The 24378-nt window shown below is 52.2% G+C and overlaps 1 protein-coding gene across 1 annotated transcript in view; it reads left to right on the top strand.

The window, feature by feature from the left end:
• The window catches only part of ZFAT (zinc finger and AT-hook domain containing), a 154213-nt gene that overhangs the window by 24018 nt on the left and 105817 nt on the right, over positions 1 to 24378 (top strand). Inside the window, exon 3 of the mRNA XM_059043620.2 lies at positions 8747 to 8998. Within this exon, the coding sequence (XP_058899603.1) occupies positions 8747 to 8998 (252 nt within the window). The remainder of the gene's footprint in view (positions 1 to 8746; positions 8999 to 24378) is intronic.

Below are 24378 nucleotides of genomic sequence, written 5' to 3'. Positions count from 1 at the left end.
CGAATCCAATTGCTCTTTCCTGGGTATCTTTGGACTGGCGTTTCTAAAGAGGCTGGCTTGTTGATCATCTGTCTGACACGGTTAACCAGGAGAGACTCCAGACACAAAATGTTTTGGTCGGGTCCCTCTGGCCGTTCCCAGGGCGCTCAGAGAAACGTGCCCGACAGAAGATTGAGTTGTTGGGAAGCGAGGAGAAATTCGACTTGTTACTGTCAGTGGCGTAAGGTGGAAACTCTCCATTCCTGACATCGCGGCGCTCACAGGAGTCTCCTCCGTCTCCTGGCTGCTCCTCCAGTTGTTGGGCTGCACCCTGCAGGCCTGCAAGGCCTGTGCTCGCCCGGCTTCAAGGCCAAAGAAAGAGCCCCGAGTCAGCAACAGAGACATCAGGGGTTTAATGGGTGGGGGAGCTTACAGGTCTGAAGCAAAGTCCTGGAGGGACACCCCACCGTGTGCGGGGCGTGGAGGGCAGGACATAGGGCAGTCTTTGCTCCCGGGGGAAGGGGAGGTTACCAGTTACAGGGGACCTGACATCAGGTGGGCTCATTAGTTACGAGGGAAACCAGTCGAGGGGCACGCCCCTCACCACCCCTTTGCTAAGCTGTCACTAGCTGGGGCCTGGGTCAAGTACACAGGAAGGGCAGTCATGTGAGCAGGGTGTAGGGGAAGCAGCCCTGGTAGGGCAGGGGATGGACAGAGAGCAAGAGAGCAGCCATCTTGAGCGGTCTGACCGTACGGTGTTCTTGTGGTACTCTTGGTATAATCAGATTCTTACCTTTGAACTCCTTTTAAAAGTTATTTTCCTTTATTAACTCATTTACTTTTCACTTAAATTCTTCTTGAATACATTTTCTTTGTGTGTGTGTGTATACTGGAAGATTAGTTGCCTGTGTAATTTAATTTAAAAAAGTATTTCTTAAGACTTTAATTAGATTTAGACTGTTACTATGAGAACATTTCTTCAAGTCTTTCATTAAGAACCCCAAGTCCTTCCTCTCCTCTTTGTCCAAGTCTATAAAATTTGAGACTTCCAGAATCTTAGTTTCTCTCTAATGATTTCCATTCAGGTTTAACCTTCACAATTCATTTTAAGTTGAGAGATGCTTGAAATGGTTTAATTAAACCTTTAACTGAGTAGTAATTGATTTATTATTTTGGTCTCCCTTTATAACATGAAGGTTCCTAAATCCTCTGGTTTATTTTATAGCCTTTTAATCTCTTTTGCTCGTGTTGGCAAAGGTCTGCAGAAGAGCCTTTTATTTTTCTCCCTTCTTGCTAATCAAATCTCTGGCTCTGGTCCAAGAAAAAAATTCCCTAATGGACCAAGTTCATTCTCCCTCTTGTGTGTATGTTTGAGTGAGTAAAAGAGAATCTGTGCACGTGAGTGTGTGTATCTGAGTGTGTGTGCGCACACTTGTTCATCCTGGTGGAGGAGGAGACACTGGGCTTACCTGAGCAGGAATTTACGTGGGTCTGCTGAGAGCTGGGTTTTGGTTCTTCCATCATCTTCCCCTTTCATACTTTTAATAGGAACTCTTCTTTTCTCCTTTTTCTCTCTTCTCTCCCTTTCGCCTTCCCTCCTTCTTAATTTATTCCTTAATTGCACCTGCTGTATGCCTGGGTGCTGTGCGCCTGGGTGCTGTGCGCCTGGGTGCTGTGCTAGGTGCTGGGAGCACAGAGCAGGCCCAGGCACTGTTCCTGCTGGCTCTGCCTCCTGGCCGGTGGGTAGCATTTGGACAAAGAGGCAGTCTGGAAGGTGCTTCTCTGGGATTAGGTTTGGGCTGCTAAAGAGGGGGGACACATGGTCTAGTTGGAGGGTGAAAGGAGGCTTCCCAGGGGAGGTTGGCGTCTAAATTTAAATCTCTGTGTTGTCTCTTCTGTGCACTTAGCACGAATAAAGTCACTCTGAGCGGTAGGCATCTTGGACTTGCTGTCCCAGGAGCCGCTGAACCCCGAGAGCCCTCTCGTCTGCTCTGGCAGGCAGCCTGGGGGCAGCGGGCTCCGACGGACTCAGGTTTCAGTGCTGGGGCTCTCATGGGATGCTGCGGCTGCGCTGGCGCACCTGCTGCTTTTGTGGGGATTACAAAAAGGTGCCTCCATCCTGGGCCGATGAGTTAGCAATGGGCGTTCTTTCTGGGTGAACAAGGATAGAGTGTGCTCAGGGCTGATGCAGGCAGTGCAGGGCGCTCTGCCTGCTAGTGGAGCCTGGCCTGGGACAGGGATAGGGACAGGGATGGGGACAGGGCCCCGCCTGCCCTCTGTGGCCCTCACGCAGGGGTCAGCCTGCACCACAGCCGTGGAGGGGCTGCTGGTAGCTTAGGCAAGTGGCTTTTGTTATCTGTTAAGGGGAGATAAGATATTAGCCTTTTTAAAAACGGATTCTGAGACAAATGCATGTTAGTACCTAACATCTTAGAACCTGGTGTGTGCACGGTGCCCTTCTAGCCCTCCCAACCCCTGTGTATCCATTTGCTGTTCAGGTCGGTAGTTGGGTCACACTGAAGCTTGTGGCTGGGTGAACTATCATCGTTCTCCTGCAGATCTCAGAGTAGAGGTCAAAATGTGCTATTTCTGTGTTCTGATATTAACCTGACTGGCATGGACGTCAGGTTCACGGACTGAGGCAAACAGATCAGGGTTCAAATCCTCGCTCGGCTACTTCTGGGTCTTGGGGCAGACTGCTTCATTTTCTTTCTCAGTTTTTTTAGAATAATTAATTTATTTATTTTGGGCTGCCTTAGGTCTTCGTTGCTGCGCATGGGCTTTTTCTAATTGCAGCGAGCGGGGGCTACTCTTCGTTGCGGTACGTGGGCTTCTCATTGCAGTGGCTTCTCTTGTTGCAGAGCATGGGCTCTAGGTGCACGGGCTCAGTCGTTGTGGCACGCGGCTCAGTAGTTGTGGCTCGCGGGCTCTAGAGCACAGGCTCAGTAGTTGTGGTACACGGGCTTAGTTGCTCCGCGGCATGTGGGATCTCTTGGACCAGGGCTCGAACTCGTGTCCTCTGCATTGGCAGGTGAATTCTTAACCACTGCGCCACCAGGGAAGTCCTGATTAATTTTCTTAAGCCTCAGTGTCCTCTGTAGAATGGGAAATCCTCAGGGATTTGCTGGGGCAATGCATGTGAAGGGCTTAGCACGTGCCTGAGATGTATGTGCCCAGTGATTATTAATTGTTGCTGTTATTTATGTGGCATTTCCACATTATTGCTGCTAAAACCACAGGGAGCAGTCTTGGGGTGCCCTCTGCCTCCCTGGAGCCTTGCATTGTAGGGCAGGCTGCAGCCTGTCCTGTAAAGGGGCGCTACATCCCTGTAAACCTAAATGCCCCAAAAAGCCCCACGGTCCCTTGTTTCTGACATCATTCACTGTCTCTCTGTTGCTGCCTGGGCTCCTGGGAACTAAATGTCGGGGAGGCTGACTGTCAGCGCCTGGCAGTGTTAGTGGTTCAGGATATTCCTAAATTCTCGAGTTGGTGTGACTGGAGGTTGAGCTGCAAGTGGGAGTTGGAAGGCTGGCTTTATCCTTGGTCTTAGGCAGAGTGGAATTTATACACCTCTAATTCTATATTGGCTTTCTCGGTGTGTGAGGTGTTTTAAAATGAAGAAATCGAGGAAAAAGTGCCTAATGAACACGAATGGGTGTATGCCGAGGAATCACACGACCTAACAGTGGACGGACTGGGGAGGCAATAGTGTCTTCAGAGAGACAGTCCAAGTCAGAGCTCTCATACCTGTAGCCATAGTAATAAGCTGTCGCCAAATATCGATCACCTCCTAAGAGCTGTGCTCAGCATTTTAATGGACTGCTTTTTATTAATAGTGACTCTATAAAATAGAGGCAGTTTTGTGATTATTTTTCATGTTAGAAACTGAGGCTGGCGGGGTTTGAACTTAGGTCTGCCTGACTCCCAGCTGCTGCTCTCTGCAGTGCACCTCTTGCCTCCACTACCATGTCCAGAACGGACCCGAGGGCCACAAGACTCAGCAGAAAGATCTGGGCGGTGAAGAAGGAACCCAGATCCCGGGTCTGCCAGCTCAGTGGAAGGTTCTGGAAAATGTCCCAAGTCCCTTCAACCTTTGGGTCCGTCCTTCTTTTCCTATTGAGGAGCTAGAGTTGCTGCATCTATCTCTGAAGGTTTTTATGAGGATAAAATGTGATAATAGCCAGGAAAGTGCCTCACAAACTTGAGTGATGTACAAATAAAGGACTTATTAGATTTTTGATAATGTTGAGTTTTCTTTTCATAATGCTCATGTCGTCTTTTGATTAAATTTAAAAACCTTGGGCTGATTCTTTCTGTCCCTTGCTAGGTCGGGCCTTGGATCTACAAGGATAATTTTCTGCCTGTGAGGAAGCTGTCCCCAGTAATGGATTTGGGACGGGGTCGAGATGCACCGTGGCTTGCCCCTTTCTTCCTGTTGGAAACTTGGGACCTAGGAAATGCCTGGTTTTCGAAGTGCATCTTTTCCTATTATTAAGCGGCTGATCCACGTGCATTTCTGTATTAAGTATCTGCTACATCTCCAGCTCTGCCCGAGATCCTGTGGGACCTCAGGGTGTATGAAGGAAGGTGGGGGGAGAGAAACACAGTCAGGAGATGGTGTGGGTGAGCTTGCACACGTGTGTGCCTTACACGCCACCGCGGGGCCAGCCAGGGTTGGCCGAGCTGCCTCACAGAGGAGGTACTGAGATGTGAACTGGGCCTGGAGTTGGGGTTCTGATTGGGGTGCAGGACGGCGCACAGCACAGGGAAGTAAGAAAGAGGCAGGTGTTCCCTCTGCATGTTTAGGGAGGCCTGGAACGCTGCCCTGAGTGGTTGAGAGAGCGAGTGAGCACGCGTGCGTGTGTGTTTGTGCACGCGTGCACACATGTATAGGGTGAACTGTGTGATAAAGGGCCTGGAAAGCCAGGTCTCAGAGTCGTGGGGCAAAGTCCTCAAGAACAGTGGAAAGTTCTAGAGCAAGGGAGTGGCAGTGAGACAGGGGGTGGAGGCTGAGAGAGACCAGAGCAGAGAGCTGGACTCTGAGATGCCGTGCAGGGGTCTAGGTGAGCGGAGACGGGGTGTACGGGCAGGTGTCTTCAGGACAGAATACACAGAGTTCAGTGATGCCTGAGTAGAGGAATTCAGGGAGCAGGAACAGGAATTGAAATTTCCTCCATTCAGACACCATTAAAATGTGTCGATTTAGAGGCGACAGGATTTTCCTCGCCCAGTTCTAGGCTTCTCCGCTCTTCTGTACCATGGGGGTAGTTGACAGCAGCAACTTGTTTTCAGTGCTTAAATGATTCCAAGTTCATTTATGAATATTTCATTTTTAGCTAACTAATTGGTCTTGAGGATCTGAATTATGGATGAAGCAAGATGTAAGATTAGTTTTGTCACCGTCGTGTTAGAGGTTGTCCAGAGCTTTCAGGGCTGATTTTATGTTTCTTCCTTGACAACAGATTGCACCCTGCTTGTTGGGATGCAGTCACCACGATTTACGGGGTGCCTCCTGGGCGGGACACCGGGTCACGTGCTGGGGGATAAAAAGCCATCGGGACGGGACTCAGTCTTCAGGGGGTCCTGCCTTTGGGGAGACACACGCACGACTCTCGGGTCCGGCTGGCCGTGCTGCACTCCCGCTGTGCGGGGAGAGGGGTCGCGCCCGTGGGCACTGCGGCTGCCGCTGCTCTGGGCGTCCCCCGGGAGAGGGCGCTGGGTACCCTGCTGCCATGAGTGCGGAATCTGAACCTGAGGTGAAGGGCACGGTTTCTGCAAGACTTCGACATCTGCCCAGGATTGCTGACGCCAGCTGCAAATTTGGGGGTTCCCAGGGCCACCCACACTTCTGCAGCTAGGTACAAGCTTGAAGCACCCAAAGGACTCCCTCAGGTTGCATAATTTTCTAGAACGACTCACAGAACTCAGGAAAGCACTGTACTTGTGATGACAGTTCTAAACAACAAGGGTACAGGTCAGAACCAGCCAAAGGGGGAGATGCCTGGGTGAGGCCGGGACTGGGGGGGGTTCCAGACAAGGGGCTTTAGGTCTCCCTCCTACACCCGTGGTGTCCTGGACGCCGCTGCCTTCTTCTGGCTACATTACATGACAGGATTCAAGAGTATTTCCAACCGCTGACGCTTGCCTGAGCCTTTGGTGTCCAGAGATGTTTGGGGCTCAATGACGCACTGCTCACGTGGCTGGCCCCCAGTCTCCAGCTTCTCCTGGGGGTCAGACTAGTACCTCTCTTCTCCAGTCCATCCAGAGGCCAGAACTGACCTGACCTGTTGCAGAGCCCCTGAAACAAATCACAGTGTTGGTCCTGTGGCTAAAGCCCCTGTGCACATGCACACTGCTTGTCAAGCAGGGCCTTCCAGGGGCCTAGAGGTCACCCCCAGTGGCTGAGGGCAGCAGCCAGACCTGTCCACGGGTAAAGCCCCTTCTTCACTACACAGCTGCATCCTCAGGACATTTCAGAGGAGGACCTTTGTCTGCATGGCGGGGTGCGGGGTCTGGCGTCGGGGTTGGGCTGGACCACGGTCTCCTACAAACTGTTAAGCATCACGTTTCTGCAGCTCAGCAGATGGGACATGAGGTGGGCCTTTATAGCCTCTTCGTGAATTCCACTCCTCTATTAGCTGCGGCTTCAGTAAGTAGCTGTTGGAAAGAATAATGAGGAGGAGAGTTGTACCGACTCCGAGGTGAAGAGTTTGTCCTTACTCTGCACCCCCCTTTCCTCCCCTCCCCCTCCAGCCTCCCTTCCGCAGCGGCTGGGCTTCCGGTCCACACAGCTGTCATTCTCCCTGGTAAAGTCTCAGTGTGGGCAGAGGGGTCCAGGGGGCTTGTGCCCCTGCTCGTTTGTTCTGGACTCTTTGTCTGCTTTCTTGTTGTTTAGCACTTTTTTCTCCCCTGTTCCTGACGGCCCCCATCCTCGTCTCTGACATGCGGTGACACAGAGGGAAGGCAGTGATTGTGTGTTGGGCTGGGCTTCCCTGGCCATGGAAGGCCCTGGTTCGGAGCTCTAGGTCAAGGGGGAGCCACCCTTGGCTCTGCAGCTCGGTGGAAACTCTGCTCCCCAGGGAGCTCCCCTCTCTCGGCTCCTCCCCCACGCTGGTGCCTGGTCCCTCTGAGCTCTTGGCAACCCCACGTCAGAGCGGGCTTCTCTGTCCAGAGCCCTCACTGTCACGCTGCTCTTTCCCTGCAGACTTTGCTCCAGAACCGGCCTGCCCTCCTCTCCCGCCCCATGGCTTTCCTGTCTGATTTGGGAGCACAAGTGACCCACTTAAGGGGTCCTCACGGTGGTAGCAGTGGGCACTGTGGCTGATGTTTCCTGGGCAGAACCGTAGCCTTGGGGAGAGCAGGAGGGACCTTGAATGTATCATAATTCCGCAGATGACATTCCCTCAAGATGGTGCTAGAACCTAGGACCCTTCCTCGGCCCTGATGTTCAGATGCAAAGAGGGCTGCTGACATGCCGTGCCTTAGCCAGACAGATGGCTCTCCAAAGATGGCACGGCGGCCAGGCTGCGCTGGCCCCCTGCTTGGCCTCCTCTGGGTACCCCTCAAGTCACATCACCTAAGACACACCACTCCACCTTCACACAGCAGCACGGTGCCCCCTGACCCCACTCACCCATCTTAATTCCCACCTTCCCTTGGAGACAAGTGCCTTAACGATGAATGCTCATTAAGAAGAAATACAAGAGGAAAAATGATTTGAAGCTTACTCTGAAGCAGCTCTGATCATGACATTTAAATCATTTGGTTTCTAGGAAACTTGAAAAATATTGTCTTTAGTCCTATAATTGGTGGCTTTAGATTGTAATTATTTTTTCTCTTTTTCATCAGAACAATTTGCATCTAATAATTATGATGCCTTGAAATAGTCTGAATAATTGTGTAACTCATTAAGAGCATGAAAAACCAAGCAGCCTTTGAGAATGCTTTGCAAAGAAGTCCTTGGCGAGTCTCTGAGAACCGGATTTCAGTGGAAATGGTGGTTCACAAGGAGCCCGGTTTGTGAACTGGGGCCTGATGGTCACAACTTAAAATCCTGCCCGGGACTTCCCCGGCGGTCCGATGGTTAGGGCTCCACACTTGCGCTGCAGGGGCCGTAGGTCTGGTCTGTGGTTGGGGAGCTAAGATCCCACAGGCTGCTCGGCCAAAGCAAAAACAAAAACATCCTCCCCGCCTTACAGAAGAAGCACGTGCAAAGGTTCTGATAAAGGGATATTCTTCTTTTAAAAAATTTTATTTATGTATTTGTTTAGTTTTGGCTGTGTTGGGTCTTCGTTTCTGTGCGAGGGCTTTCTCCAGTTGCGGCGAGCGGGAGCCACTCCTCATCGCGGTGTGCAGGCCTCTCACTGTCGCGGCCTCTCTTGTTGCGGAGCACGGCCTCCAGACGCGCAGGCTCAGTAGTTGTGGCGCATGGGCCCAGTTACCCTGTGGCATGTGGGATCTTCCCAGGCCAGGTCTCGAACCTGTGTCCCCTGCACTGGCAGGCGGATTCTCAACCACTGAGCCACCAGGGAAGCCCTAAAGTGATAGTCTTAAATCACATTATTACAAAATGGATTATACAATAGCATAGAGGTGCGGAGATATTAGCACTAAAGATTGTTTGCAGCTGTTCATTTCTGGAACTGCTTCAGACTTTCATTTTTTAATAAAACGTGGAACCAAACATACTTCCACTCTTGGAAATTGAGTGCATGCCCTGCACTGTCTCCTCCTGTGACTACATGGTGCCCTCTTGCTTCCTTCATAGAGTTTTCGGTCATGAAGAGGAAGAGAGGCAGGCCAAAGGGGTCCACGAAGAAGGCCAGCCCCGAAGAGGAACTGGCGGAAAACAACGTTATTCCCAGCGGGGACAGCCCGCGGGCCCCGGAGGGAGGGGGCAGCCTGACTCCCAGCAGCCTGGAGTGCAGCAAGTGCTGCCGGAAGTTCTCCAACCCACGCCAGCTGAGGAAGCATATCTGCATAATCGTGCTGAACCTGGGCGAGGAGGAGGGAGAGGCCGGTAAGTGCTGCCCGAGGGCCGACCGCGTCGCTTTCTGATAACTCACACGGATGTAACTACTCACATCCGTTTTTACTGGTTCACTTGTTACTTGGAAATCGCACATATTTATACATGCCCCACCTATCTGGAAAGTGCTCATGTTTGCAGTGATTACTGACTGTTACTGTACGTCATCTTGGAATCGAGGGTATCATCTGGTAGCTGATGCCCACAGAGCACAGCTCACGGGGGTACTTGAGTAGACGCTTGCGGGGGGTTGCAGAGAGGGTAAGACAGTCTCTGTGCTCTCGAGCTTATGTTTGGGGCAAGACGATGGGCTTTTAAAATGCAAAGTGTTACAGGATAACAAATGAGGAGTTGAGAAAGTGTTCTGATGGGAATTCCGACTGAGCCTGGTGTCGCAGTTTGGGTGGCATTTGGAGTAAAGGAGGGAGGGTGTCTCTGTGGACGAGTGGGACCGTGTGAGCAGAAGAGCAGGCACTGGGGTGCTCGAGGCCCCTGTGAGTGACCTTGATGGCCTAGACTGTGGCAGGCATTCCTGAAGAACGTAAAGGATACCAGGTGCTTCCTCCAGGTAAGTACTTAGCAAGGCTTCAGCTCTGAAGTAACTAACTTCTAAAAGAGGCCGAAGGACGTGTGAGTGTGAGCGGGGAACGTCTCCTAGACGGCTTTCTAGGAGGACTGAAACGGCAAGATTGCACCGGAGATCTGAGGGCCTCTGCTGTCGTGCTGTTGCTGTTGTTTGATTCTTGCACCATTTTTGGAGTTTGCAAGCCACGTCTGAGAATTCAGGAAGTTCTTACTGTGTTTTGTACCACGTTAAGCATGCAGTTCTGGTTACGGATTTGGGCTTTGGACTATGCCTGCCTGGGTTTGAATCCTAGCTCTGGTACTTGTTAACTTCATTCTGCTTTATGTTCCTCATCTGTAAAATGGGAATAAAAACAGCACTAGCTAATATGATTACTCTGAGGATTCAGTGAGACAGGACTTTGTACAATGCTTAGGACGGTACCTGCCATTTCAAAAGCACCCCATAAGACTGACATGTGCACACTGCTCTACTTAAAATGGATAACCAGCAAGGACCTACTGTGTAGCACAGGGGACTCTGCTCAATGTTACGTGGCAGCCTGGATGGGAGGGGAGTTTGGGGGAGAAAGGATAGATGTTTACGTATGGTTAAGTCACTTTGCTGTGAACATGAAACTGTCACAACATTGTTAATTGGCTGTACTCCAATATAAAATAAAAAGTTAAAAAGAAAAGCACCCCATAAATGTTAGCTGTTACTCATAGCCATATGGACACAGTGCTACTGCTGTTCTTCCTGTTTTATAGATAAGAGCATTCAGACACCAAGACATTAAGCAATTTGTCCCAGGTTCTTTAGCTTGAAAGGGATCTTGGCCTTTGAGCCCAGACTGTCTGACTCTGAACCCCAATTCTTAAGTCCTAGAAACACCTCCCAACAGTGGAGCAAGACCCTTGGTGTGTAAAATCCTAGCACAGATTGGGTGAATTATTGAGGTAAGACATCACCTAATATTTATCAGACATCTAGGTTGGTGGCCAAGGCTCATTGCCAACACCCGTGCAAGTGGTAGAAAACACAAAATGTTGTTCTTTCCTTTAAAGAACTGCTCTCAAGGTGACCACGTGAACTCTTACGAGGCTGCAGGGGCTGATGCAAATAGCGGACACGGGTTCAGACAAGATCAGGCAGAGGGCTGGCAGCCGTCGCGAGATAGAGCGCGCGTCCTCGCCGTGTGAGAGATGGGGCAGAGCACGGTGGCTTCGGGGGGAGCAGCGTCTCTTGCTTCAGAGCCTAATGTCCTTTGGGCACGTGCACAGGGTTTGAGCAGTAAGGTGGCCGATGGCGGAAGGGTTAGGAGGCCACGGCCCTGCACCTGAGGCGCTCACCTCCAGGGGACCCGTTCCCTCCGGCCCTGGCCATGCACTTGCTCCCCTCCTCTCTCCACCGCCGCCCCACCCTCTGAGTGTGTCGCACGCGCACACACACGCACCCCGCCCCGGCCCCCGCTCTCTTTTTCTCGCACAGATACTCAACGGTTGTCTCGTTTTAACCGGAGGGGCCGGATCTAGCCATCAAGGCAGCTCTGCTTGTACTGGCCCGAGGCCTTCTGAGAACCCAAGTCTCTCTGCTCATTCAGATTCAGGCAGGGCTGTCCCATCGAGAGTCTGGTTTGGTTTTGTTCCCTCACGCGGCTGCCTTGTCCTGTCAGTCCCCCTCTGAGAGGCTCCCGGGCTTTCTGCGCAGTTGCGGTTAGAAATCAGGGATATCCCTCTTTGGCAACACCGAACATTCCGGCTGCTTCTTCCTCCGGGCCTTAGGCCTAGATCTAACTTGGAGGGCGCTTGAGAAGTTCAGCCCGGTCCATGGATGTTGCCCCAGGCTGTGCTGCCCTCGGGGCTTCTTCCCGAAACACACTTCTGCAGTGTCTCCCCTTCACAGCAAAGTGCAAACTCTTCACCTGGGTACTCACAGCCCTCACCGAAAGGCTCTTTCACGGAGCTCTGCGGCGCCACGTTTCCACACCATGTAGTGTTCCGTTGTTGAGGCCAACCACCGTACATCTGGTGAAATTTAGGTTATTTGCATATTTTTTGCTGTTAGAAATATTACTCTGATAAACATTCCCTTATGTACATGTATGTGTTTGTGTATGTGTATATATGTGTATGTGTGGGTTATTATTTGTTATTTTTGTAGGATAAATTCCTAAAAGTAGAACTACTGGGCCAGAAAGTGTATTTCCTATAGCCAAATTGCCCCCTAGAAAGCTCACACCAATTTAGATTCCAAAAGTATCCAAGAGTACCAATTGGATATTATCATTATTATTTGTTTTCTTTTTTAATACCTGGAATGATACAAAAAATACTAAGAAGAAAGTCAAAATAATCCAAAATTTCACTGCCTAGGTATAAGATCTATTACACTATGTAAAAAAAGTGAAGAAAGATCTTTCTCACTTCTATGTATGTTCATATACATTTTTCAGAAGTGAGGTCATATATAATGTTCTGTGATCTTTTTTCACTCACTAATGGAGCAGATAAATTTTTCATGTCAGTATTTTTTCTTTAACAAGCTGTTTTGTAGCACATTCTATGTTGCAGATACTGTTCTCAGTATTTTACAACTATTATCAATAGCTCATTTCATTATCATGGCAACATCAGAGGCACTACTATCATTCCCATTTTATAGACCAGGAAACTGAGGCACAGAGAAGTTCAGGAGTTTGCTAACATCACACAGCCCGTAAGGGGTGGAGCTGGACTCTGAATGCACACATTCTGGCTGCAGGGTCTGTGCTTTTGGTTGCGATGCTCTGCTTTCTGACTGAAAACAGTCAGTAAATGTAGATTTTTGTCACTTTTAAAGGCCACGCAGCATTTCACTGTGTGCATGGGCCATAAGTTTTCCTTCATTGGTCTCCAGTTGATTGACACTGAATATTGTTTTAGATTTTTCTCCCTGATTAAAAACAAACAAACAAAAAACTACCCAGGTGTACAATCGAGCATGCATTTTTATTTTATTATTACTATATTTGCACTTGTGTCTTTATTATCTTAGGTAAATACCTAGTAATGTAATTCTCGGGTTAATAGGACATCTTTTAGGTCACGTATTTTATGAGTCCATGTATATGTAATATTCAGAAGAGATAAATCCATAGAGAGAGAAGACTGTTGGTGGTTACCAGGGGCTGGAGGGGGGGGGAGAATGAGGACAAACTGCTGAATGGGTACAGGTTATATTTTGGATGATAGCAAAGTTTGGGAACTAGATAAGGGTGACGGTTGCACCACATTATGAATGTCCTCAGTGTCCCTGCATTATTCACTCTAAAATGGTTAATTTTAGGGTGTGTGAGTTTTATCTGAATAAATCATATGAAAACTTTAGTTGATAAAATAACAATAAAACTATTTGAACAAAACAAACAAACAAAAAATAGGGCATCTTTTACCTTTTGACACATACGCATGTTGTCAAGCTACCCGGTAGACTGTGTCTGTCAGTCATTTTTCCTACGTTGCCTGTGTCCTCGTATCTGCCTTTACCCTCTTATCCTGGGTTGTGTCCGTTTTTATCCTGTTAATCTCTAATGCGAACAATCTTCTTTAATGATTTTAATTTGCCTCTATTGGGCCACTCGTGGACTCTCTCACTGCAGTTATTAGGGTTTTTTGTTTTGTGTGTAATTGGGGGCATTCCTCGCTCACGCCCTTTGCCTCTGAAAAACTACACTTGTCCGCAGCCAGTGCCCAGTCAACGTCTTGTGAGTGAAGCATGAATCTTCATAGAGCAGAAACTAGGACTGTGCAGCGTCTAATGGGGGGAAACTCAGCACGTTCCATCGCTTCCATTTGCGTTTCTGTGCGGAGTGGGTCACGTGACGCAGGAGAGGCCCCAGGTCCGTGTTGCCGACTGTCTGTCTGGCCACTGTACTGGCTTCCGCTCGGCTTTTGACTCTCTAGTTGTTTTCCTTCTTTCCTCCTTCTACCCTGCTCTTCACGTTTCAGGTTTCCTCTGTCATTCTTTTCACCTGTACTTGAGGGTTGCCTGTGAAAGTTACCTCTCCTTTGCTGGTGCTAGGGAGTCATCTGAGCTAGAGTCTGGAGTCAGCCCGAGTCCTCCTCTGGCTCACTTCCAGCCTGCCGGCCCCGTCAGCCTGCTGACTCCCTCCCCACGATTCTGGAGCCCTCGGTCGGTCTCCTCTCCGGGCGTCCTCCCCGCCCCGGGTCTGGCCTTCTCATCTCTCACATGGACTCGTTGCATAGCGGACTGGCTGCTCCACTTCTAGACCTGCTCCCCATAAGCTCGCCCTTCACAGAAGGATGTCACATGCTAAGGTGACACGTCACGTTGTTGCTGAGAGTCCTCCCGTGGCCTCCCCCGCTGCATGGAGGGGCCTCACCTCTGCCTGCTTTCCGCCCCACTTGCCCCATGGGCTCTTTTGCGCAGGCAGCTTTTTCTTCTTGGAAAGCTGCCCTCAGCCCTCTAGGCCAGCTCCCTAGCTGTTTCTCATTCTTGAGGCCGGCACTAGGTGCCCTAGTGCAGGCAGCCCTGCTAAACGTCCGCTGAAGGAAAACACCTGCACATGACCTTTCTCTCTCCAGTAGCTCCTGACACTTGGAATAAAATTCAGATAAATGAGAATGGGATCCATTGTCAGAGTTGTTTATGGAAGGAAGAGAGTGTGAGATCTACAGCCTTGAGCGCTGACAGGCCCCAGAGACGGGCCCTGGCTGAGCAAACTGTGGGTATGGCTCAGGCTGCTAAGTTTGGCAGATGTTTGTTTACATGCGTCCATAATTCCAGAGACGAGCTGGTCCAGAGCTTCCTGTAGGTCCACAGAATCCTAGACCCAGGTCAGCGGGAGCGTGGTGCTTGTGGGCCCCAGCTGGGCCCCGCAGGGGTGATGGTGCCTCCTCTTACCCTGTGCCCGTCTGTGCCAGCTGCTGTCAGGGTGCTGAGCATCTGTTCTCATCCTCCTGCTGGGTGCCAAGGCAGGGCTGCCGGCTCATCGCTTAGATGAAGATACAGGCTCTGCTAGACAAAGGAAGCTGCCCGAGGCCAGCTAGTAATTATGAGAATCCTGGTCCCTTCGACTTCCGAGCTCCAGCTTTTGTCACGTGGATCCAGCCGTCTTCGAATGCCGGTCCTCTTGATTCTCCACCTTGCCCTGGCCCAGAGTCACCTGAATTAAACCTCCCGTCCCTTTGGTGACTAAGTGTCCCAACGTGAGACACGTGACATAAGTCAGACGTGGAGCTGGCCCCGTGCTCTCTACTACAGACTTGCTGTGACTCTCAGGTGACCAGAGGGCACTCAGTGCCTTTTTTCACGGTGGGGGGGGGCAGGGGCCAGGGGAGAAGAGGAGCTAAGTAAATCCCACCCAAGCGGGGCTTTATGTCAGGACTTTGGAAGGAGGACTATCTTGTCCAGCATCTTGGAGGCCGGCCTCTTGTGCTGCAGCCCCTTTCCGTTGTGCCGTCTGCAGTTCAGGGGGCTGCCTATATCCTTCCTCGAGGGACGTGATGGGAGGGACGGAGCCTGTGACACAGGCGGCCTTTGCTCCAAGTGATGGCTCTTCAGACAAGTAGCAGCTACTTATTATTCCCCCCCACCACCCCCGTTTTGAAAAGGAGTCTCTCACCATTAACAACCCAAGTACTGAGAAGTGCTGCAATGAATGGCCCGTGGCCTGTGGTCCAGCGGCCTTTAAAGCCGGACTTGCTGCTGTGCCTGGTGCTTCACAGCTGCTGAGGAGCTGTCTGAAGCCAAGGGCTGAGTGAGGTCCCTGCAGCGGCCGATCCTCTTCTCTTTTTTCTCCTCCTTCCTGAGCTTGTTGCTGGGCGCTAAGGCAGACTTCGGAGATCAAAGTGAGTAAACGGAGTCTCTTCCCTTGAGCAGCTGAGCCTGGGGAGGAGGACCAAGGGGTGAATGGATACAGGACGCTGGAGGGGCCGGCCCAGTGCAGGGGGGGCAGGGCAGGACCACGCAGGGTGTGGGCAGGGCGTATCCTGGAGGGCTCCCTGGAGAGAGGGGCCGTGAACTCCGTGTCTAAGGTTGACGGCCTCATGCTCTGCGTGTGCTTATGCCCGCAGTTTGCCGCCTGTGGGAGCGCTGTGCTCGGAGCAGGTGCTCGCCTGTCCTTGCCTCGGAGCAAGAGAGACAGGAAGGCTTGGGAAAGCCTGAGGGGAAGAGGCAGGGTGAGAGTGATGCATAGTCAGCAGGTTGGATGGAACTATCTTGGGTTAGTAAGTCTCTTAGACTGCTGCATTAGCCGTGTGGCGTGCATCAGCGGCGGGGTCCCAGAATATAGTCCCATATCAGGCTGCTGTTCTGACCACTGTTCTGGGCCTTTTATTAATGTGGCTGATAACACCTGACTCTCTGGGGTGTTCTGAGATTTAATTAGTTCTTGGGCAATTTGGAATAGGTACTTGAGAATATTAGCGCTGTGTTGATTATAAAGGAGTGTGTAGGAGCTAACTTGTACAAATGTGTGGTTGCTCATACGGTTAACTCTGCACCTGCCCTGTCCTCAATCAGCTCGCCTTGCTTGCACGTTATTCCACGTCAGGGACTCTGCGGAGTCCCTTGGGGAGTTAGAGGGTAAACACAGACACAGACCCCACTGCTGAGAGTGGGGGGTTGGAAAAGGGAGCAGTGTCCCTCCCAGAGGAGCTCCTCGAGGACAGGAGGGCACGGTGAGCAAAGAGCAGGGAGACTCTGAGATAAAGGGGACTTAGCTGAGAGCTTTTGTATCAAATGAGCTTCGTTTTTCTTAGTGAAGTCAGAGAAGCTCATCAGAGTTAAAGGAGTGTGTGTGTGTGTGTGTGTGTGTGTGTGCGTGCGTGTGCGTGTGTGTGTATGGTTAGGAGCTGAGAAAAGTGGGAATATTTTTGAACTGCTGCTGTAGACCTTTCCTTAATTCATCGGAAGCATCGACTGAGCCCCTACCGTTTGTGTACCAGGTGTGCGGTGGTTGCTGGGCTATGGGATGTCAAGTGAAGGGAAGTTTGTAGAGTAAAGTTGTTCAGAGTTTGGTGGGCGGGGCAGACAGGTGACACTGACCCTTTGGGGTAAGTGTGATGAGCAGAGGCCACGTGGGCTCTTAAGGGAGCTCAGAGACGGGACTTCAGAGGCAGCCTGGGAGAGCAGGGCAGGTCAGGAAGGCTTGGGCAGAGCGTTGCCGTGCACGTGGGCCTGGGGTTCTGAAGGGTGGGTGGGGCTGGAGGTGAGACCGGGGAGGCGTGTGGAAGGCAGCCTGGCCAAGGAAGTCACGTCCCGTAAGGCCCGGAGGAGGCTGCTGGCGGCGTGTGCCTGTGGGGAGACTGTGTAGGAGGCTGGTGCAGGGCCTGGTGGGGCATCCGCCGTATCTGGTTTCAGCAGTGGCAGTGGGCGTCAAAGAAGGGGGTGTATTCTAGAGCTGCTGAGGAAGTGTGATTCCCAGGCTCTGGGAACAGCTTGATGTGGACAGGAAGCAGGCAGTTGTGGGAGGGAGGGGGCCTGGAGAATATCCGTCCCCCACTCCCCTCCCTCCCTCCCGCCTTCTGATGGTGACTGTTGGCCAAAGCCTGTGGGAAGCCGGAGGGCAGTGGAGCCCCTGTGTGCCCCGTACAGGTGAGCCTCCGGGAGCTGGGTGGAGTCAGATGAGGGGGGGCCTGGAGGGGCAAGTGGGAACTTTCTAGAACACTGGGGACCCTGGATCCTTGCTCGTTACCCTTAGAATGGAGCACATGCTTGGTCTCTGCTCCTTAAGCAGGGCCGCCTGCGGTTGAAGTCAGGACGCCTCCCCTCCTGAGGGCCCCGGGTGCTGTCGTAGGAGCCTCTGGCACCGAGGGGCGCGTGCACCCACCTGGGAACTCCCGCTTCCATGCTGCAGAGTTGCCACTTCTTAAACGCCGTCTTTTCAGAAGGAAAGGAAATGTGAAGAATTCCGTCAGTGTGCTGTGGTTGAAGAGCAGTGAGGCACAGATGCCACGAAACTGAACGATACCGTTCCCGGGACGTTGGTGGCTCCGCAGAACCCTCCAGGCTAGGGGGCGGGGTGAGGCAGCCCTTCCTGCGCCCCTCCTGTTGGCACAGACCAGCCAGAACCACCGCGAAGCCATGACCCCAGCCCAGCCCTGAGCGGCATGTGTGCGCGTGCGTCTTCAGGCATGAAGTTGCCGGCCCCAGACGCGTGCGGCCTGGGGGCGACTGCGTGACCCCCCCCCCCCGCCCCCCGGTGAGGGGACTCCGCGACCTTCCCTCACCTAAACCTCACAGTGACTCACTCTGCAGATTCGGACCCTAGGTTTAGAGAGTTCCAGACTGGTCCAGCTCGAAGGCAGAGCTGGAGTGTAGCTCACACGCCCTGACTCTGCACTGGCCGCTCAGAGCAGTGACTGTGGTGAAAGTGGTATTTGACAGTCCCTCCTGCGTCCTCACCCACGTGTTTTAAAGCCGAGGCAATTGCGGCTGAGATGGAGGGCTGGGAGGGCCGTGGAGGGGGGGAGCTAGCGGGGGGCTAGCTTGGGCCCTACCCCCTGTAACCAGAGCAGTCATGCCCTTTTATTGATTGTTTATGTTGAAATTGCTTAAAGAATTCACTCAAAATGTCCTGCTGCTAAAAAACAAAATGTTTGAAAACCACATCCTGAGGCAGTGACGATCACAGTTGGATTCAGAGGGTGATGCAGCATGGTGTGAAATTTGCTGGACAAGGGCACTTCAGCCAAGCACCTCGTATTCTGGAAAAGCACATTTTATTAGAGCCTTGGAGGAAAAAGTGAAATGTAAGAGGATTGATTAAAAAGACACATGCAGTAGAGTGACAGGCGCTAGTTAATGCTCGTGAAAGTGCTTTGCAAACTGTAATGTGCCTCTCAGAAGATATGGTCGTGCTATTATAGTGGTACAGGTTACCTCCCTCTCATGATTATTGACTGAAGGAAAAATACCAGACAGGCGTAGACCACTGTCAGATATTTCAGTCTGAAACCCAGTGTTGCTGGTGGGATTAACACTGACCTTCCTTCCTGTGCCCTTGCTGGTCCACCGGGGCGGGTTGACGGTATCCCATCTCTCCTGCCTTCTAAGCACCTCAGACAGATTTCCGCTCTTGATCTCACTTAAAATCACATCCTGCTTTCTTTTGGATAGAGTCTTTTGTAGAGCTCAGTGAAGGTATTACAGATGTTTCATACAATTTGAAGATAAACTACAACCTTAACATTCATTGCGTAATGAACACATGCAGAATAGCAGCATATTTGGGAGGCGGTTCATCCGGAAAGCACTACCTAGAGGACTTGGAGGGGGGCCCGGGCGCTCCCTCACGCCCAGCTCCCCTCACTGCCTTTATTTTCCGTGCTGGGTGTACTTACTGAAAGAGATCCACTTGCTGCCCCTTCCTCACCAGGCACTCTCGGTCAGCCCAGGGGGTCAGCTGGGCATTCTCCGAACCAAGAGTGAGTAAATTACCCCAGATTACCCACTGGCATCAGCCCGGGAGCCTGGGTGTCAGCTGGGGTTCTCCGACTGTGTCAGAAGAGCCACCTTCAGTTAGCCTTGTGCGTCGCCAGAGGGTTTAGTCTGTCTCGGTGCAGGGAAGATAGACGTTTACCAGTTTGAACAGAACAGAAACTCTAGTTTTCTTCACTTTCCAAGAATTGCTTCTTTGTAGCAAGGAGCGTGACTGCAGAGCAGAACTGGGCCGCCGTCGCCAAGCATGACAGGACTTTAAATGCCTGACCCTGGAAGCGGGGCCCGGAGCAGCCGCGTGCTGCACCAGGGCCGCCAGCTGTGCAGTCCCTGCACAGTGTGTGTTCATGCGGGCAGGCGGGCGCCCAGCCGGGCCATTCGTCTACACAGTGATCAGGAGCAAATGGCCTCTTGCTGCTTCTGGGGACTCAGCTGAGGACGCACTGAGCAAGTGCCAGCCTCTATTCTCTCAGCCAGCCTCCAGCACAGATGGACCAGGGCCCTGTCAGACAGAGGAGGGGGGAGGAGAGGGGCTTCTTAGAAATAAGACCAGGCATCGTGGTGCACGAAGAGCCTTTCATCTGAGCACCATTCCCCACGGAGAAAGCAGAGCAGTGGTCGTGGACCTCACTTCTCGGCTGGCCAGCCAGACGCACCTGTCCTCTTGGTCCCCGTAGGACAGTACTAGGCTTTGCCACTTGACCACTGCCTCTCACCACGGGACCCTCTGTTTGTTGGTTCCTCTCTGGTCCTTTGTCTAAACTTCTCCTGCTGGCCCATCGGAGGCAGGAGGGGGCGGCGGGGAGCCCGCGCTTTGCAGTCAGAGGGACTCAGGCGTGATGCTGGGTGTTTGTAACAGACTCAGGAACAGTCCAGCTTCTCTAGGGCCCAAGGACTAAAGGAGAAGATGGCGGGAGGGGCTTTCTGATGGGTGGGGCAGCCGTCCGCGTTTGCTCATCTCCCCGAGGGCAGGGACGGGCCGGGTTCTTCTCTGGGCCCCCAGAGCCCAGCACAGGGCCAGGTGTCTGAGCGGCCTTCCCTTGTAATCTGTTGAATGAAGGGCTGACTCTCCCGCTTTGTGAAGGTGAGGTCCCACCCATCTCTTTCCACTTCACGGGGCCCTTCAGGGTAGTGGCCCGGTGGCAGGTGTCCAGCAAAACGGGCTCAACCCTGCCAGGCTGCCTTGCACTTACACTGTCTAGGGGGACAGAAGCAAAGTCAACAGGTAAATAAACAAGCCCTGTCACAATTACTTTCCCCATCGGTAGAGACTGGTCGCGTGAGATGTGTTCGTGAGAGCGCTGGACCACCCCGCCTAAAAATTCAGACTTGTTTTATTCCTGCAAAAGGGGCAGATGATTTTATGAGATCCTTTTTATTTTGATTTTATGAGATTCTGATCAAAGATTGGTTTTCCTTTGTAGAATGGAGTAGGGCCCTCTAAAGAATTGTTCTCTTAAAAAAAAAAATTCAGACTTGTTCATCTTCTAAATGCCTGTGCTCTTTCACCAGGCTTTGGTAAAATGAGAAATTTTAAAGTTACCTTCTGGTATATTATGTAATCTACTTATTTATTATGTTTTAACTGTATTGTCTGTCTTTCCCCACCAGTTACGTAAACTCCAGAGGGCAAGGGTCTCTCTGTTTTGTACCCTGCAGTATCACAAATGCTTAGAACAGGCCCTGGCACTCCATGAGTATATGTTGAGTGAACTGTGGCTGCTAAAGAACAAATACATTCTGTAGCGCTGGGATAATTTACAAGTAAGTATTTCTTTCTTTTGTGTAGAAATGATGGCTTGATTGAAGATGGACCCTGAGAAAATTTGGAAATGGGAGAACAAGGAAAAAAAAGCTCACAAAGAGAATGTCTTATTAAGTACGAGGGAATCATTGTTGAACTTGGTATTAGAAATAGAAATTCTGTTTTCAGAAGAACACTGCTTGACATGAGTCCTTAACGAGATTGAGGAGAGGGTCATAAGTAGCAAACAGGCAGAGAAACTGGAGAGGCAGACCTGGAGTCAGACCCATCGTGGACTTGGCCTTTCTGAGTCACAGCCAGGACGAGTCCTACAAATAAAAGTGAGTGTGTCCACAGAGCCTGATGGGTTAATTTGTCTCGGGCTCCAGCAGTGTCAGGTCTGGAGTGAGAGGGTGTTTCCACCGTGAGCCTGGAGAGCGGGCCCATCCTGGGCTAGTTTGGGTGGGAGATGTGGGCGGAGAGACGGGACTTGTCAGTGGAGGTTCTTGTGAGGTCCTGGGACTCTCTCCTCTCCCGACTCCCAAAGGACTAGTGATGCTGTGGCAGTGGGAACCCTTGCTGATTAAGTCCAATTACCTCTAGAGGCTGGAAACCAGAGAATCGACCCCTACCTCATTCTGCAGCAAGTGCTACACATAGCATATCCCAGAACACCAGGGCAGGAGATCAGAGTGGAGGGAGAGACGGGGAAAGAGGACAGCCTGGTGGGTAGGAGGTGGGCAGAGACTCAGACGTGCCCGTTGCCGCACTTCTCCTCTGTGCCGCCTTAGCATGTGGTGAAGCGTGGCTGGAGCAGGGGCCTGTGTAGAGGCTCTGTGTGGGAGACCGTGGTGCAGGTGAGCCGAGGGAGGGAGGTGGGCGCCGGCAGGACTCCTGGGCTGCATGCAGGAGTGGTTCGGTGGCAACTTGGAAAAGTACAAAGATGGGTCAAGTCAGGATGCAGGGAAATCCCCGGACAAGCAGGTCAAGTGGAAATGAGGACCTCTTTGGAGTCCAAAGGGAGTGAGCACAAAATTGCCCACACGACTTTTATTCAGAAGTCCTTCTCTTTCTCCCTCCGCCCTCCCTGTTTTCCACACACAAGTGTGTCGCACCTTCTACGTGCCTGACCTGTTGCTGGGCATGAGAACAGATAGTCGTGTGGGCTGCAGCGGGCCGGGCCCCGGGCTTGCGAGGAGGACGCGCTCAGGGACGGGGCAGAGAACCCTCATGTCTCTACAGGCGGCACCTGCCTTTGTCGTCCAGGGTCCTCATGCCCTGCCCCTGCCGGCCCTTCTTCCACCTCCCGGCTCCCCTTTCTTACATGCGGGGTGTTTTACCCGGAATTACCTGCTGTTGCCTGCATGCGCGCGCTTCTTGTTCTGTAGCGGCTGTGTTCTTTCCACCGTGCTCCAGTCATCAAGGAACTGGGCTAAGATAACTCCAAGAATCATTTCCAAGGCTGCTTGTACAGTGTCTGCCACGTGGTGCCTGGATCGGTGGGAAGACTTACTGTGGAAATTTCTGGAAGCTCTCGAGAGTGGAATGTAGCTGAATGGGCTGTGGATGGGCCCGTTGCGAATGGACCCCATGCGACATGGAGTTGATGGAGGGCATGGGGGCTTGGAGGTGCGCGTTTGGGACAGTTTATTTTTTTTTTATTTTTTATTTTTTATTTTTTTTGCGGTATGCGGGCCTCTCACTGTTGTGGCCTCTCCCGTTGCGGAGCACAGGCTCCAGACGCGCAGGCCTAGCGGCCATGGCTCACGGGCTTAGTTGCTCCGCGGCACGTGGGATCCTCCCGGACCGGGGCACGAACCCGTGTCTCCTGCATCGGCAGGCGGATTCTCAACCACTGCGCCACCAGGGAAGCCCGTTTGGGACAGTTTTGAGTGGGGTTGACTTAGCTTATGCTCCCTGCACGCCGCCCCGGCTGCAGGCAGTTATTGGGGTGGGGATCCCAGGAAGCAGGAGTGAGGTGTGGGGAGGGTGAGACAGGGAGGGGGGAGAGACAGGGGTTTGCTGCTGGGTTCCAGCCGTGGTCACTGGGCGTTTGACTCTGCCAGGATCTCGAAGCTTCCAGAATGTGTCCCAGAAATGTGCACTCAGGCTGGGGCCCAGCATGGTTGTGCATTGGTTCCCATCTCTCCTTGGTTGGGGGTCGTCCCCACCACGTCGACCCGTCTCCACCTCTGCGCCGCAGGGTCCCAGCTCGAATGCTACAAGACACCTTTGCGAGCTTGAGGGCGGACGCTGGGGTGCAGGGTGAGCCTGAGGGTCCACTGTAGCTGCTGCCAAGGTCGTGTGTGGGCCGCGGGGACGTGGTGAGCCGCTGGCATTTGCTGCGGGGAGGATCAGAGCCCACGTGGGCCCAGAGGGTGCTGGTGGCCGCCCAGGAGGTGGAAGGCGCATCTTCCCCCGTCGCCCGCTGTCCTGCTCCGCGTTTTCTTTTACTGTCTCGTGCTGCCCGCCCCTCCACCTCCTTTCTCCTGCCGTCCTCCTTATGTAGCAGCTCCGTCTCCCTGTCGGGAGGGTCTCAGAATTCAGAGATGCGGAGCTTGTCTGATTTGACCCCTTATGTGGTTCAGTCTTTCTCACAGCATCACGATTGCTATGTGAAGCTCCTCGAAAACTCCCGAGAAACGCATCTCTAAAGCCACCCCTCCCTGTTGGATGGCTCTGACTGTGGGACATCTCTCCCTCTGGTGACGTCTCTTGCTGACCTCTACCCACTGGTCCTAGCTTCGACTTTTTGAGCACAACAGAGCCGGTCTTCATTGTGCTCTAGGTTAGGTCCTCTGCTATTGGACTGCGTCAGGCTCAATAAAATAACAAGAAGACACAGACCCAATTCCCTGGAGGTCACAGCACAGAGGAGGCATCCAAACAGATAATTGCAAAGCAGTGTGGGGAGTCCGGCCCCTGACAATGTTGATAACTTGTGGGGTGTGTGTGTGTGTGTGTGTGTGTGTGTGTGTGTGTGTGTGTGTGTGTGTGTGAATCTGAACTGCCTTTGTCATCTGCACAAGCAGGGGCCTGTGGATTGGGTGTTAGATGTTATGTGGACCTGCGTGCAGTTCCAGGGGCAGTAGTTCAGTATTGTTGGAGCCTGAAGGGGTGAGCAGATGAGTACACGTGGGTGCGTACTTGGGAATCTTGGCCTTGAGGGTGCAGGGGTCCTGGGAGAGATGATTGATGGCAAATCTTGGAGGACTTTATCTAGCACTTTCTGCTCATGGAGGTGGGAGGGAAACCACTGAAGAGTTTTAAGCAGGGGAGTGACAGGGTCAGATTTGGGGTTTTTTTTTTTTTTGCGGTATGCGGGCCTCTCACCGTTGTGGCCTCTCCTGTTGCAGAGCACAGGCTCCGGACGCACAGGCCTAGCGGCCATGGCTCACGGGCTTAGTTGCTCCGCGGCATGTGGGATCTTCCCGGACCAGGGCATGAACCCATGTCTCCTGCATCGGCAGGCGGATTCTCAACCACTGCGCCCAGGGAAGCCCCCAGATTTGGGTTTTAAAAACGATTCACTCTCTGGTCAAGATGGAAAATGGTTTGGAGAGTGTGTTAGTTGAGATACTTTCCGTAGAGGCATCAGTTAGAAACGAATTGGAAAGT

Source organism: Kogia breviceps, chromosome 17, assembly GCF_026419965.1.
Source record: "Kogia breviceps isolate mKogBre1 chromosome 17, mKogBre1 haplotype 1, whole genome shotgun sequence".
In the NCBI taxonomy this organism is placed as follows: domain Eukaryota; kingdom Metazoa; phylum Chordata; class Mammalia; order Artiodactyla; family Physeteridae; genus Kogia; species Kogia breviceps.
Note: the sequence above shows the minus strand (reverse complement) of the source record. Positions and strands in the feature narration are given on the sequence as shown.